The sequence below is a fragment of the Eublepharis macularius genome, chromosome 10, assembly GCF_028583425.1.
Source record: "Eublepharis macularius isolate TG4126 chromosome 10, MPM_Emac_v1.0, whole genome shotgun sequence".
Taxonomy (NCBI): Eukaryota; Metazoa; Chordata; class Lepidosauria; order Squamata; family Eublepharidae; genus Eublepharis; species Eublepharis macularius.
The window spans coordinates 20,970,616-20,987,364 of record NC_072799.1 but is presented as its reverse complement, the minus strand read 5'-3'; the positions used below and the strand labels follow the sequence as shown (position 1 = coordinate 20,987,364).

Below are 16,749 nucleotides of genomic sequence, written 5' to 3'. Positions count from 1 at the left end.
AATCTGCTTTGGACTTTTTCTCTTTAGTTCCGGTACCATTAGTTTTTAAATATCACCCTATAAAGTGAGCCCATTCCTCCAGGTGATATTACGCCTTTGATGCCTGCAACAAGAACAAACCAGATTAATACGTCCTTATTTCTCTGCGGGAAGCTGCAAGTCCACCAGTGGACATTACTTCTTTAAGTTCTAGCATACATAGTTAGTGGTCGCTTTACATGCTAGAAAATTATGTTTGACAACTTGACATTTTAATTTCTTCAATCCAATTAAGTTGTTAGGAGATTCAATTACTGCATAACATGGGTCGGGAACTCCTCTGTCTGCTGTGCCCTCCTTCTTATCCCACTTCTATTTTCTATATCCTTTTATTAACAGAGTTGGAGAATTCATTAGGAACCTTGTTATCATTAACATTATTAAACTTTGTCTTCACCATTATCAGTAACAGTTTTATTTCCACCATCATTAAGCACCACATAATTTAGCTCAAAATTACTCACAGGATCATAGAATGGAAGGTGCATATTCCATTCTAGGCTTAAAAAAACCTCATAAAACTTCTTTCCGCGCAAGTTATTTCTATGTTAGTTATTTCTGTGCTTTGTAACCTTCAGTATATGCACACTGATCAGGGAAAACGGTGTTGCTGAAATGGATCAAGTGGGGTTGGAATGACTAGCTTGATGCAAAATAGTGAAGGAAGACAATGGATAACTAGGGAACTGGCTCATTCCCACAGCTGGTGTGGCCAAAAATTGAAAATTCACAATGGGCAAGTGGGGAATAATGATAGCACAACGCTTACCGGACTGATATTATGAGTGCTGGTCTTGTCAACAAAGCACACAGGCAAGCTAAACAGAGTCATAAACAGTCGTCAAGGATCTGGAAGCAGAATTAAGGTCTGAGGCACAATCTGCAGAATAGATAGCGTGCTTGTTGACTAGGTAAAAGAGAAGGCCAAGACCCTAGTTTCCTCTCTCAAGCCCTTCTCTCTAGAGTGTGAATTACCCCTGTTCTTCCCCTGCAAATATTAACTGCAGTCAAAGGTTTCATCAACATCACAGTTAGCCATGGTTAATGCCAACCAGGCTTTAAACTTGGATCGAAACTCTGGTGAGCAGTAGGCTCGCAGGTGCAGGATAGGAAAAAATCTACATTTGATAACGTGCAACCCTGAGGCTTGTTCCCAATCCCTTGATCAAGAATAGGTACTAGTCAGGCTTAGATCTGTTCTGGCCCAGCAAGATACGTCCTTTTTCTAGTATCTTAAAAAAAAGGGGGGGCGGAGGGAGGCTTTGACAGGAACTGGAGCCAAGAGTGGTATAGTGTGAATGACAAACAAAGAAGATGCACACTCAAATCTCCACTCAAGCAATAAAGTTTACTGGGTGACCTTGGACCAGTCATTTTTTCTCAGCATACCATAATCAGGGCTGGTGCGTCCATTGAGGCCAGGTAGGCGGTTGCCACGGGAGCTGGGGAGGTGGAGGGGGCGCTGGAGGAGGCTCTGGGGGCTGAGTGGGAGGGATGGGGAGCTGAAGCTGCTGCAGCCTCCCAACCCTCCCGCCCCGCACTGCCGCCGCTGCCAGCACATGCCCCCAGCCGGGCACAGTAGCCATGGGCCAGGCACGGCAGGCGTCTGGGGCGGCGCAGGGCAACTGAGAAGGAGAGCTGAGAGGCCACCCGTGCACCGTCCCAGCCGCCCGCCGCAGCAATGGGGCCAGCTTGCAGCGCACACTGTGTGATACACCCAGCCACGGGTGCCGGAAACCCTGGCGCTGCCCCTGACCATAATTGATAGAAGCCAAAGGACTAAGGAAGGTATAACTTTGCTTAGGCCTCCAGTGTAAACTCCTTGTAGAAAGGCTGGAATAAGAATTTCCTCGTTTACCTACACATTACCGTCAATTTTTCATCAACCCAAGCCATAACAAATCATCCAGCCTGACACCCATCAGCTAGATTTCTTTAAGTTCCACCCACAAAGACGTACTGCCTACCAGCCAACAGAGCTTCTTATGCTCGCTTTCAGTCCCAGTACAGCACAACGAGAGAGTGAAAGCAGATTCAAAGCATTGGTTAAGGGGCTCATTCTTTGGCCCTGATCAGTTGCCCAGAGAGCACTGAGTGCAGTAGCACCTTTAAGACTAACCAACTTTATTGTAGCATGAGCTTTCGAGAATCACAGCTCTCCTCGTCAAATGCATGCAGGTGCTTAAAGGTGCTACTGGACTCTTTAGTATCTTGCAACTACAGACTAACATGGCTAACTCCTCTGGATCTACGACCAGAGAGCACTGTATCACTGATACAGACATTGCAGACGTTGCAACTCACTCACAATCAAGAATCATTTCAAATGTTTTGTTCCCACTATATACCTGCCAGAACACTGAGTGGCATGAACCTTCAGTAAGGTTTAAATTCTGTTCCAGGATCCGAACTTCAAAAAAGATTGTGTCTCTTATCAAAACATGCCCCCCTCCCCCCACCAGCCTTTACAATCCTCATTCCTAACTGCTCCATCTGAAAAGGGAATGCCAAGATATTGAATTACTTGTCAGCGAACCTTTTGACTGTGTAAATGGCAGACAGGGAACCATCAAAAAGAAAGGAACAGCCTGCCAAAGATACATTTCTAAGCTATTATCATGTAAGGAGTTAATGTTTTAGTTTATCCCAATGCTAAATCCATTGCGTTTTAATTTTTTATTTAAATTCACATGCAGTTGAAATGAGTGTCAAAGCAGCATGAAATGAAGGAACTACCCATTTCTAGCACGGATTCTTTCATTAAAAAAAAAATGACTTGAAATGCACACTTGTTGAATCAATCAGCAATGCTACACTAGTCAACTGCAAACTTGGTTAGCCGAAGGAACCTGGGGAGGGCTACATTTACAACTGCCTCTTAATTTGCCAGCAATTTGGAATATTTGTTCAGCTGACAGGGAGGCCGCAACATATACAGCGAATATTGAACCTTCTCACTAGGTGTGGTCAGAGCTGTTTCTCATGTAGCATCTGGAGGCTTCATTTTCATCCCAGTTTCTAGACATCATGTTGGTGTATATATGATCATGGGTCATTATAATGAATGTAAAAAAACCTTTGGTGTCTTTTTCCATAGTCTTCAGAAATGATTCCCCCACCATGATGCTCCAGTTTCCCAACACATTCCTGTAACTTCCCCTTCTGCCACAATTCTGATGCAACTGAAACACCCACAAATATCGGTGGTGGTTCAATTTTTGTAAGTTTAAATTTCAATGTTGTTTCTGAACTTGAACACAGTTACACATTTGACTTTGAATGAACTTTATGTCATATTAAGAATCTTCATAATACTTTACTGAAGCATGATTTATAATATAAAGATAATGAAAAAGCAGGGTTTGTTTCTACACACATCCTTACCTCTTCGTGACTGCAACACGAAGTGATGTTAGTTACGTGTGAATGAGCCATTACCAGCCATAGTCAGATATTCTTTATCACATGATGCCTATGGAAGCAGCAGTGATGCAGCTGTCCAATTGCCCTTCTAGCTTATCAGACCAATTCCGATAGTATGCTTAAACAATGTTACATCAATGGTGGAAAAAAATCAATCTAGCTGCAGGAATAAGTGATCAGAGGACTGTTTCGCCATGCAGCAAGCACATGGGCATTTCACAAGGCCAGGAAGTATTTTTCAATCAAGATCATCAACCTTCAGTAAGCTTTATTTACCATTTCATCTCTCTTCCACAGTTCTAACGGTTTTATTTCAATTTCATTTTCCTATCACTTTTCCATCTTGCTTTCATCCCTGTACACACCCAACTGCACTTTATTTCACTCTCTTCCCTCCGGCAGTCAAAAGTATGCAAATCAGGTGGAATCATGATTTATGTCTCATAATTAAGGACCTGTCGGTAATATGTGTGAGTCTGGCATAAAATCCTTAGCTGCACTTATGTGAAAAATAATTATTGCAGAAAGAAACATCATAAAAGTAAGACAGCTCTTTAACATAATTATTTTGGTAACTTACAAAATTAACATGAACACAGAAAATACTACTAATCTTTTGGCCATTTAAACCCCTACCTCTTGAAGAACTCTCTTCATTTTCAGTAGCAACGTTTTCACAGCCGTACAGTCCTGCATCATCAGCCGGAAAGGCAGCGCCTCCATCCCTCCACCTTCTTCCACTGTTGCAAAAGGCCACTCCACAGATGGGCTGCTGGCCAGCTGACTAACACGAGGGCACCTGGCTTCTCCTCGATCCACATCCTTCGATAGTTTGAGTGAAAGATTCCTGACAAAACAATATTTTTAAAATCCGTCAATGCTAATTATTTGAGTGCGTTAAACAAAAATACTGCACATTGTACTATAGCAAGGCTTCTGTCATGTAAACAAGCCAAACAGGGGAGAGGCAGAGCATCTGCACTGCATATTAAAGGTCCCAGGTTCAATCCATGTTTTCTCCATTTTAAAGGATCTGGTAGTTGATGATGTGAAAGACCTTGACCTGAGACCCCGGAAAGATGCTGTCGGTCAGTGTAGACACTACTGATTATGACAGACTGATGGTCTAACTCTTATACAAAGGCAACTTTATGTGCGGTTCATATTTTGGTAAGTTAAAACATCAGTACAGTGCAGTGCAAGGGGGAAGAAAATGATCAAGGACACATGCTAACCTCCCAATAGGACCCTGGGTAGTATCTCCTACCATCACAACAGTCCCTCCACTCTGTCTCTGATGTATATATCATCAGTATCCACTCGGAGTCTTTTTTCCTGTTATTGCACAATACAGCTAAAAGAACAGGTAGCTTTATAAGTGACAACTTTCTCAGTTCCCCATCACCTTAAAAATTAGAATGACAATTTTCCATGGATGGATGAATCTTCATGGGAAGGAATATGCGCATGCTAATATGTGTGTGTTTCTGTAAAGCTGCAGTGTGCACTAGGGACAAAACACTGGAATAGAAAATGAATACACGGGAGAGAGATTTGATGTACAAGTAAATAAACAAACTTTAACAATGGGCAAGGGTATAACATTTGTAAAAGTTGCATCTTTCTGGTAATCAGAGTAGACAAAAGCTTCTGTTACTTGATATGTAGATGTGTTGAAACATTTAGTGTGCCTTCAGATGCCCCGCACGAACACTGTTGCTTTGTATGCATCCGTCCTCTGCTCTTTCATCCTCCCTCCCTCCCTCCTCTCTGTTTTCAGATGTCACGTTCAAATTGGGCATGGACCTGGCTTGTTGTTTTGCGTCCACCCTTCCTTTCCCCTTCCTTCCTACCTTTTCCCCTTATGCATGCAGCTTTATGCTAAACTTCCTAGTTTGATCAGGTTCCTAATTGCATAGAGAGCACCATTCCTTGGCAGACTTCCTCTATACATTAGAATTCCCTAAATACTGTAGCATTTTTACCTTGTCCTGCTTTAACATGTTACTTTCAGCCCTTCTAGATGAGAGATATTCACATACTCCATATTGCAACGTATCTGCCCTTGTCAATCTGGCATGGTGAAAACAGTCAAACATGTCCTTTTGCACTGCTCATTTTACAAGGACATTGAGAAAATATACAGCACCTCAATCCTGTCCCTGTACCCAGGCAGATCTGACAATTTTAATACTTCCCTTCTCCTTGATGATCATTTTGATGAAACCATCTTTAAGGAGGCAAAATGTTGTGTCTTGGCATGCTCAACCAGGAAACAGGTAATCTAATATTTTAACAATTTCATAACTATTAATAATGCTATGAATCATTTATAGTATGCATTATTTATGCATTACTTTTTATGCATTTTTTGACTTCTTTGTAGCACATAGATGATCAAGGATTGTAACAAATAAAACTGAACTGAATCTCTTAAAATTGCTGCTCCTGAGGGACAGGGGACCCTCGGTGATGGCATGAGAGGAAAATCAGGGGTCTGCAGCAGGAAGGGGGAACGGGCAGAAATCACATCTCCTTTTCCATTAGTAGAGCATGTAGTCTGGTTCCAACTCATTGGTCCTATGCATTCCAATGATCATACATTGCCACAACTGTGTTACTCCGCACACATGTTCATTCTCTCCCATTAGTATGCCTGAAAATGACATCTACCCTTGATGTATACTAGCTTCTGGGCAGGGGAGAAAAAACCATCAGAGGATGGTGATATCCAAACCGTGATCATTCCTTATGAGAAAATACAGGCATTTGATCTCACCAGGGCTTTTTTTCTGGGAAAAGAGGTGGTGGAACTCAGTGAGTTGCCCTCAGAGAAAATGGTCACATGGCCGGTGGCCCCGTCCCCTGATCTCCAGACAGAGGGGAGTTGAGATTGCCCTCCGCATCGCTTGGCAGCGCGGAGGACAGTCTAAACTCCCCTCTGTCTGGAGATCAGGGGGCGGAGCCACCGGCCATGTGACCATTTTCAAGAAGTTCCGGAACTCCGTTCCCACGCGTTCCCCCTGAAAAAAAGCCCTGGATCTCACCATGCAGAGTCCATAGGAAAATAAAAACATAAGCAAATGTAATTAAGCCATCTATTAAGTGACGAAAGCTCTAATAGTTAAGATTTGTTTAAGCAAGTAATTGCCCACAAGGGTACATTGCTTTCCTGTACATTTAGTTAAAATGGTGAACTAACAGAGCAGTAGAAAGTTTCCAGCCATGGAAGAAAGAATTCTGTCTGAACATGTTGAGACCATTGTTGTACCTTATCTCGGGGATTTATCAAGCAAATCTTATTAGAGCCACTGGAGCTCTAATAAGCTTCTGGAGCCACTGAGTTTTGGAGATGCATCAAAAGGTAAATTCATCCAGGATATGTCCATTTTTATCTCACCACATGGCAGCATATCCAGAAGAAATATTTTCCATAGTACTTAGACTCTCAGCTTGTAGGGCAGGACACTGGAAGAGAGGGTGCTATAAGACACTCACAGGTGACAGAGTTCTGGGAGTTACCTGCTGTTTCTGATAGACTAGCTGGGAGAAAGATCTATCATTTTCTCTCTGAGATGCCAAGCAATAGCTGGAGGAAAGAAGTTTTCCATTTCCACCTATCATAGCAATTCCTAGAAAAGTCACTTGAACCCTGTTGCCAGGTAAGGCTGCATGGAGGTGTTAGGAGTTATCGTAGATGTGATAGCCAAGTGGCCCTGACATGCAGATACAGAGGCTCACCCGGCTACAAACCAGATGGTTCTGCAAACTTGGGGCACCTCCCAGGTTTACAGAAAAACCTGAAAACTAAAAAAAGGAAGTTTACAAAAAATCCAAAAAAACCCGTAACACTTCACTACACAGGCACAGAGAACTGTGAATGGCAGACGTGCATGAAAGAAGAGGAAGAGGAGGGTTAAAACTTAAGTCACAGGCAGGTCCATGAAGGAGACACCACAATGCCTGGAGGCCTCTGCCACTGCTGCAGCAAGAGCCCCAAGACTCTTGAGATATATGCGGAGATGGGCACACCTAATGGCTCAGCCACAGGGGAAAATGCCCAGGCTATAAGTGGTACTATGTTGCCAGTAGGAGCTGGGCCCATCCTGGCTGCCAGATGCTTCCAAAGTGAATCTGTGTCAGGAGGCTGGGAGTAGGCCTCACCTCCTCCTGATCTTGTCCAACACCAGGTCCACTGTAGTTTGTCTCCCTAACTTTCCAACACCAGAAGAGAAAAAAAGGTGTGTGTGGGGGGGTAAAAATGAAGGATGGGAGAGAGGCGGAAGTAACAGAAAAGGGGTGGAGGGTGGAGGGGAGAAGAGATACAGACAAAATGGAGGGCAAAGAGGCAGGGAAGTCACCACTGAGGCAAAGTTAGGGGGCAAGATGGAGAGGTAAGAAACACAGGGCAGGAAAGAGGGTGGCAACTGGTGGGGAGTAGCCTAGAACAGCTGCTCGAAATCCCCCCTGTGATTTTTGCCCCTCTCCCCATTATTTAGGACTAGGAATATAAAGAGAGAGCACTTTTGCTAAAATATTCATATAGAAAATATTTAGTAATCACTAGGGATGCTATTCCCCTGCTGGGAGTAGGAATTCCCCACTCTCACCCTCCGCCCCGCCTCTACTCACCCGGATGGCGGGGGAGGAAAGGTGGGGGAATGGGCCTCCCAGACGCACTCCCAGGGTGGCACCGGGAGGGTAGGGGGACGTGGTATCCCTAGCAGTCACAGATTTTAATTTACAGTAGCAGAATGTAACAAGGTCCATGATTATCACAAGGGTCTGCAGCGTGACAAGGGGTGGGAGTCAGAAAGCAGAACAAATATTGGTTTGGTGGGGAGTTCAGAACATCTGAGAAATATTATTAAAGAAAGATGGAAAGGAAATGTAGCAGCAACTTTACAACAAACCTGAACATTTCACTGTATTACTGTCTCTTTACTGTATTACTATCTCTTTCCACATTGAGGAGTGTAAGAAAATAAAAAGGAGACCTTTTGGTGTGAGGATAAATGAAAAAGGAACTCTTTAAAAAAAATCTTACTAATCCTCATGCCAATGATGTTAGCTTACGAGAATGTAAAGTTCACCAACAAAGATTCCTGGATTATTTCATTTAATCTGCTTAGTTTTCATCAACTGGGCCTGCATCACTGCCACAGTAGAATTAGCCGGAACACACACAATGGACTCCTGGTGTCTGCGCTTCTTGATTATCAGCTTAGCGAGAGAGACCACCAAAAATCTGCCTCAGGAAGCTCTCTGAGCAGATCAAAAGGAAACAGCAAGAATTATCTCCTTGCAGAGGTCTTAATCATAAAAAAAGAGTTGTAGGCAAAGCCTTAGAACCCACGTGTTATAAGTAGTCTTCAGCACTAACTAGATAACAGTAATATATATTTCCAAGGCACTTGCAAATCAAAAGATAAAAATCAAACCTACAGGCTTACCTCCTTCCTTTTAAAAAGGACTGTATGCATCAAACAAACAAAAGATTTAGAATGAGGCCATTATGATCCACTGACTTAATAGATATATTAAGATGTTCTACAAAAATCATCTTCAGAGCAACTACTGCTCTATCTAAGCCTTCCTATTCTGAAAAGTGAGTGACATGCTGTCACAGATTAACTCGGTTAGTAAACCACAAAACAATTAAAAGAAAGGTCAGAAATAATAAATGGATTTCCCAATGAAAAAGTCTCCACGACATTTTAAATTGGTGATACAAGCAGGGCTCATTTTGAGGGGGAACGTGCTGAAACGCAGTTCTGGCAGTTCCCCAAAGAGGTCACATGTCAGGTGGCCCCACCCACCTGACTCTCAGCCATTTTGGGCCTGTTTCAGCCTGGATTGGGGCCAAAACGGCCCGGATCGGGCCTCTGATAGGTGGTGGATCACTCTCCCACTCAGCAGCATCCCAAGCTTGACCATTTTGGGCCATTTTCAGTCCCTTTTTGCCATTTTGGACCCAATTATTCAGCCCTGAATGGCCAGGATTCGGTCCAAAACAGGCAGGATAGGTGATGCCAGGGGGTGTGGCATATGCAAAATCAGTTATGCTAATGAAACATTTCCAGTGATGCCAAGGGGCGTGGCATCTGCTGATGAGTTATGCTAATGAGTTATGCTAATGAGTTCCTCCAGCTCTTTTTCTACGAAACGACCCCTGCTCAAGAGTGCATTCTGCATGGATGGGCTCCGCCTCCAGTTACGGAGGCTTCCATATTAGTAATGGAGAACCAGCATTATGGTGAAGTCCATAAAAAAGAGCAGGACATCCACCGTTTAAACACTAAACAGTTAAATGAGAGCCAATGTACCATAGTAGTTAAGAATGTGCTCTGCATTCAAAGAAACCCCCAATCTAATCTCAGGAATTCTCTATCTAGCCACAGTCACCCATAAAAATGGGATGCTCAATCACTCTTCCATTCAGATTGAATGGCACCAAAGAATAAAAAATGCGCATTTTCAAATGTTTAAAAATGTTCTGCACAAACTGCTTCCCACCCCCAATTAAGTCAATAGATGAAGATGTTTAGGCTCTGCTTGTTCATGCTCTTACTTTTATTAATTAAGTTATATGTCCTTACATGGCTGCCTGGGAACTGTAGTTCAATCTAGCCACTTATATGCATGCACTGGTTTGATGAATGCAGGCACAATAGCAACATGCAAACACTAATTGTCACTGAATGGCCAGGGGCATGCATAATCCAAGTAAGCCAGTAACTGAGACTATGCATCAATAGCAGCTACCAGATCAGTCACCATGCAGAATTGCAACTGCTGCATAGACTCAAACCTACTGAATGGATGAATTAATTGTACATTTATGTGTCAATAGCTAAATTAAGTACTTATATGCATAACAGGCCAATTTCAGGAAAAATGGAAAGTTTTTTGGACTATGTGGCAGAAAGGTAAGTTTTTTTAAAAAAAAATGCTGAATATAAAATGGCAAGTATAATGTATTTTAACATACATGGGGGAATGGAGAGGAGAAATATTATGTAGTTTTAATAATCTACTATATATTCTGTCTTTGATATTATGTCTATTCTCTGATGTTACTTTTTGTTATATAATTATGTTGTTTTAATACTTTGTTACAAATTTTATTTCGATATTATGTTTACTGTCTAATGTCACTTTCACTTAAATAGTCTGCTTTCGATATTTTTCCTGCAGTTCAATGTTATTTTCTGTTTTAATATGATTTTTTAAAAAAACCCTGCTAAGTGCTGCTTGCTTCGACGTGCAAGCAATGCCGATGCTCTGCACAAAACTGGCTCTGAAACAAGATAAGGTCAAATACCAACTTCCTTTAAAAAAAAAAAAGCAATATGCACTCCTGGGGACAAGCCTGACCTACGTCAGGTAACTTCTACTGGGTTCAAATGATGTTCTGTCTGGGTACCTGCAGGGCAGAGTCAAGCTCACACAGAAACAAGTCTATGGAGCACAGTGAATTCATCTACACAGAAACCAGACTAGGTTGTAGGACTGTAGCAGTAGCTGTTCTAACTACTGCTCCAGCCGGATTCACTCTCCTATGGTCAAGGAATATTTCTTAAAGCGCCATTTGGAGTCTTGAACTCCTGTGACACTCTGCAATCCCTGAGTAGGTCCTCTGGGGTCCCTGGTGACTGGGCGAGGCTATTGGGAGGGCATGTCTTCTGTGGTCTCTGTGGCAGGAGAGATGGCTCTGGGGTTCAGCTCTAAAGGTTTTACCCGCATTTGTCCTTCCCTGGATGGAGCTACTTCCTTAGCCAGAACATATGGACACTCCACAGCTGCCTCCTCCTTACAAAAATCTGGCTCTTTATTAAGGACTACAGTAGACAACTCGTCATCCGAGTCTGTGGTAGGGTTCATTGAATGACAACATGATAGCATGTGGCAGGATTTACAAACTGGTGTTGCGTGAATGGTCCGGGGGTGATTTTTAAATGCTTACCACAATTTTATAAAACCCCAACTCGTTTTACCATGTGATACCTTTCCCCCTTTCTTTGTTGTAGTTCCTTTAATTTTCCATGATACTGAATTTGATTTAAGCTAATTTATACCCGGATCCAAAAACCAAGTCCAATTACATTCCACTGGCTAAAGTTGATGGAACTAAGTCAAACAAAGTCCAAAATAACCAAGCCTGTGTATCAGGCTCCTCATCTCCATACTTCTCTTTTTTGTTAAATTCCAATACTTAAAAAAAATGTGTACAGCAGAAATGCTAGAAGATTAAAATGCACAATACAGGGTTAGGTGCATGTTATTTGGCATTTTACAGCTTTTAGCACTGAACATCATTTATTGCCAATTTTCTTGCTATGACTTTTCAATGTCACCTCTGGGAGAAAAACAGGTGGAAAAAATATCTCATTGTTATCGCACTATGCGTGCATGCACATAAACATAAGCTATGTTTGATATGAAACATTTCATAGGTTACCATTCTGTATTTTAAAAGATTTAACTAGGCCATTAATACAATCCTTAAGACTTTGCAACCACATGTTTTGGAAACCGTCTTCTTTCTATAAACATTCAGCATAATTTCAACATTATAGAATCATCAAGCCAATGTAGTGGCTACAGTGACAGACTAGTAAAGAGTCCAGTAGCACCTTTAAGACTAACCAACTTTATTGTAGCATAAGCTTTCGACAACTACAGCTCTCTTTGTCAGATGCATCTGACAAAGATGCAACTACAGACTAACACGGCTAACTCCTCTGGATCAGTGACAGACTAGTAAAGAGTACAGTAGCACCTTTAAGACTAACCAACTTTATTGAAGCATAAGCTTTCGACAACTACAGCTCTCTTTGTCAGATGCATCTGACAAAGATGCAACTACAGACTAACACAGCTAACTCCTCTGGATCAGTGACAGACTAGTAAAGAGTACAGTAGCACCTTTAAGACTAACCAACTTTATTGAAGCATAAGCTTTCGACAACTACAGCTCTCTTTGTCAGATGCATCTGACAAAGATGCAACTACAGACTAACACGGCTAACTCCTCTGGATCAGTGACAGACTAGTAAAGAGTACAGTAGCACCTTTAAGACTAACCAACTTTATTGAAGCATAAGCTTTCGACAACTACAGCTCTCTTTGTCAGATGCATCTGACAAAGATGCAACTACAGACTAACACAGCTAACTCCTCTGGATCAGTGACAGACTAGTAAAGAGTACAGTAGCACCTTTAAGACTAACCAACTTTATTGTAGCATAAGCTTTCGACAACTACAGCTCTCTTTGTCAGATGCATCTGACAAAGATGCAACTACAGACTAACACGGCTAACTCCTCTGGATCAGTGACAGACTAGTAAAGAGTACAGTAGCACCTTTAAGACTAACCAACTTTATTGAAGCATAAGCTTTCGACAACTACAGCTCTCTTTGTCAGATGCATCTGACAAAGATGCAACTACAGACTAACACAGCTAACTCCTCTGGATCAGTGACAGACTAGTAAAGAGTCCAGTAGCACCTTTAAGACTAACCAACTTTATTGTAGCATAAGCTTTCGACAACTACAGCTCTCTTTGTCAGATGCATCTGACAAAGATGCAACTACAGACTAACACGGCTAACTCCTCTGGATCAGTGACAGACTAGTAAAGAGTACAGTAGCACCTTTAAGACTAACCAACTTTATTGTAGCATAAGCTTTCGACAACTACAGCTCTCTTTGTCAGATGCATCTGACAAAGATGCAACTACAGACTAACACGGCTAACTCCTCTGGATCAGTGACAGACTAGTAAAGAGTACAGTAGCACCTTTAAGACTAACCAACTTTATTGAAGCATAAGCTTTCGACAACTACAGCTCTCTTTGTCAGATGCATCTGACAAAGATGCAACTACAGACTAACACAGCTAACTCCTCTGGATCAGTGACAGACTAGGATCTGGGCAACCCAGGCTTGACTCCTCACTCTGCCATGAAAGTTCATTGGGTGACCTTGGGCCAGTCACATGCTCTCAGCTTACATCCTACATCACAGGGTTGTTGTGAGGATCAAATGGAAAACAGGAGAATGATGTAAGCCGCTTTGAGTCCCCATTAGGAAGAAAGGCAGGGTAAAAATGAAGTAAAATAGATAAAAAATAAAATAATCAAGTCTTATATGAAACTAGCATTTACAACATTCACAGTGCTATCTCCTAAACAGACTTACACCTTTCTAAGCTCATTGATTTCGATTGACTTAGAAGGGTGTAACATGACTGCTTTGCCAGAGTTTGCCTTTTCTGTCCTAGATGATTTAGAAGTCCTTATTGTCACACATCAAACTCAAACAGGGCTAATATACTAGATGGGATTGCCATAAGAACCCAGATCTGGTCCATCTTGAGCAATGATGTATGTTTGAAGTGCATTGATTCCAAAGTGCAAAACTATATGTCCCCTGCTTCTAGGCAAAGGAAAGTTCCAAAGACAGCACTATGGCATTTAGGATTTAAGCCTAGGGAGAAAGACTACAAAGTAAGTACCATTGAACTCAATGGGAACTAGAGTATACATGCTTAGGATTGCACTGTTAATTTCTTTTAGCAGGAGAATTACTGTGCAATCGTAAGCAGAGTTACTCCAGTCTAAACCCACTGGTTCTAATGGGCTTAGACTACAGTAACTCTAATTAGGATTGCACCGACAGAGTTGGTTTATGTATAAACGTAGAAGAAGAGCAATAATGGAGTCAAATATATTCCAGGAAGCAGATGGCAGGACCCCACAAAGAGAACAACTATAACCTAAAGAATGCTGCGGTCCCCGACGATACTTTTTGCTTCTCTCAACTGAAATTGCAGAACTGCTTCCAAACTTTTTCTCTGTCTTTTCTTCCAAGTTGGAAAGGTATCCTGTTCTAGATCGACATCACAATTCAAAAGCTGGGAAAGATTTCCCGTCTATCAAAACTGCTCCTCTCATTAGCTCCCATTGTGGAAACTTTAACCAACATCCTGGGAAATTAACAAGCCACAAGACTAACAAAGGATGGATTCTCAGCATCCATTAAAATGCAATACATAACACAATAGTGTATTATGTGCAGGGTTGCCAAAAGGCCTGGAGAAAAATATACCTTGCCCCTTTAACAGAGGAAATGAGCGCCTGAAACTGTTCATGGCACAACATGTAGGTAAGCAACATCCCACTGAACCTGTACTGGACAGGAGGTTTTTACTCCAGGCAGCTGGCAACCCTAATCCGTGTGTGATAATCTGAGACTGTAAATGCCTTGGAAAAGCATGAGGAGGAAAACCTGATCAAAGGCTCTCTTGCTTTTAGCAAGTAAGGAGGTCTAAAAAACCAATGCCTCCTGCAGATTGCACTTTCTTAAAGACGATAATGGTTCTCCAGACCATCTCAAGGGTCGGTAATTTGACTAGTCAAAAAGGAGTTGGTGAATTGACCAGTAAACTAGTGGTCAGGTGTCTTAAATAAGACCTTTTCTAAAAAATACTTTTTAAATCAGCATTACACGTGATATACGTTAAGTATTATTATCATTTTTAAAAACTGATTAGATAACTATTAGAGTGAAGCACTTGGATCCCAGTCCTCTCTACTCGGAACAAATGTTCAGAAGTTTTTTCTACTGTCTTCCCATTCCCACACAAGCTCCCTGTGTCCCACCAGAAGAGGCTGCTGAAGGTTGCAAGATCTTTAAGAATAGTATGTCATGGAATAATAACATTAATAATAACATTTGATTTATATAATGCCCTTCAGAACAACATAGCACCTGCTCACAGCGGTTAACAAAATATGTTATTATTATCCGCACAACAAAACCCTGTGAGATGAGTGGGGCTGAGAGAGCTCTGGAAGAGCTGTAACTGACTCAAGGTCACACAGCTGGCTTCAGGTGGAGGAGTGGGGAATCAAACCCAGCTCACCAGATTCCCGCTGCTCTTAACCACTACATCAAATTGGCATGGAGCAAGAATCAGCTGAAATCCCATACAGCACCCCCAGTCTTACATGGCCATCACTTAGAGGGTTTTAGTTCTATGGCTTCCATTCAAAGGACCGTGAGACTTTACAGTACATGCAGATTATTAATGGAATTGGATAGGGTATTTAGAATAATATTCACCCTAGGTTTTTTTTTTACACGATGACAGTATCATGTCCATTATTTGGTTGTTGTGGGTTTTCCGGGCTGTATTGCCGTGGTCTTGGCATTGTAGTTCCTGACGTTTCGCCAGCAGCACATCAAGCACCAATCCATATGCAAAAGAACCTCCTCAGGATACAGTGAAGCCTCCCGCCATTAGCATTCCACACCCTGGGAAACTCTTACAGGATGACTCAGCTCAACCCCACCCCTCCTGAGTAGATACAAATGACCTACATCTTTTCCACACTGTGACACTGAGAGATCTCTGTCTTTTGGTGCTACACCTCTGAAGATGCCAGCCACAGCTGCTGGCGAAACGTCAGGAACTACAATGCCAAGACCACGGCAATACAGCCCGGAAAACCCACAACAACCATCGTTCTCCGGCCGTGAAAGCCTTCGACAATACATGTCCATTATTTATTTATTTATTTATTTATTTTAAATTCAACTGTTCTCTCCAACGGCAACCCAAAGTGACTTCCAACATTCTCCTCTCCTGCATTTTATCCTCACAACAACACTGTGAGGTAGATTAGGCTGAGAGTGTAGAAATGACCCAAGGTCACCCAGCAACCTTCCACGGCAGAGGGGGGGTTCTAGCTTGTATCTCCCAGATTCTAGTCAACACTCTAACCTCTACACCATTGAGACATCATTCACAGCCCTTTCAATTTTGTTACTAGCTGTTCTCCACTCTTAAGTCACCCAGGGTCCCTAAAAAAGTCATTCAAACAAAGGTGTGGCAGAGTTCAGACCAACCTTTCATGGAATTAATGGTTTCATTAGGGAACCATTTAAATCTAAGAAAATCAATATTCACCCTATTTTGCCCCCATTTTGCCATAGTACTTCAAGCATGCAAAACTGCAGCATCAGTCGGACAATGTGAAAAGCAGCGGAGCATGGACTGAACCTGGAAGCAGATTCAAAGTCAGTGGATCTGATTTGAAAAGGGCTGCATGGGGAAACACGTCTGTATCCCATCCCATCAAAGTCTATGGACAGCACCATGCTTGGATGCTGTGACGGACTCAGCTTCAGATGCTGAGATTTCCAGTTAGTGAGCTGTGATTGACATGTCTCCTCCCCGCCCCCCATGTGGCTAGCCCGAAATGGCAGTTGGGGATGG

At 42.3% G+C, this 16,749-nt stretch overlaps 1 protein-coding gene across 2 annotated transcripts in view; it reads right to left on the bottom strand.

Moving 5' to 3' along the window:
• The window catches only part of CCSER1 (coiled-coil serine rich protein 1), a 628,410-nt gene that overhangs the window by 220,883 nt on the left and 390,778 nt on the right, over positions 1 to 16,749 (bottom strand). For both annotated transcript variants that reach the window (XM_054989817.1, XM_054989818.1), the window contains exon 6: positions 4,099 to 4,309. In XM_054989817.1, coding sequence (XP_054845792.1) covers positions 4,099 to 4,309 — 211 coding nt within the window. The remainder of the gene's footprint in view (positions 1 to 4,098; positions 4,310 to 16,749) is intronic.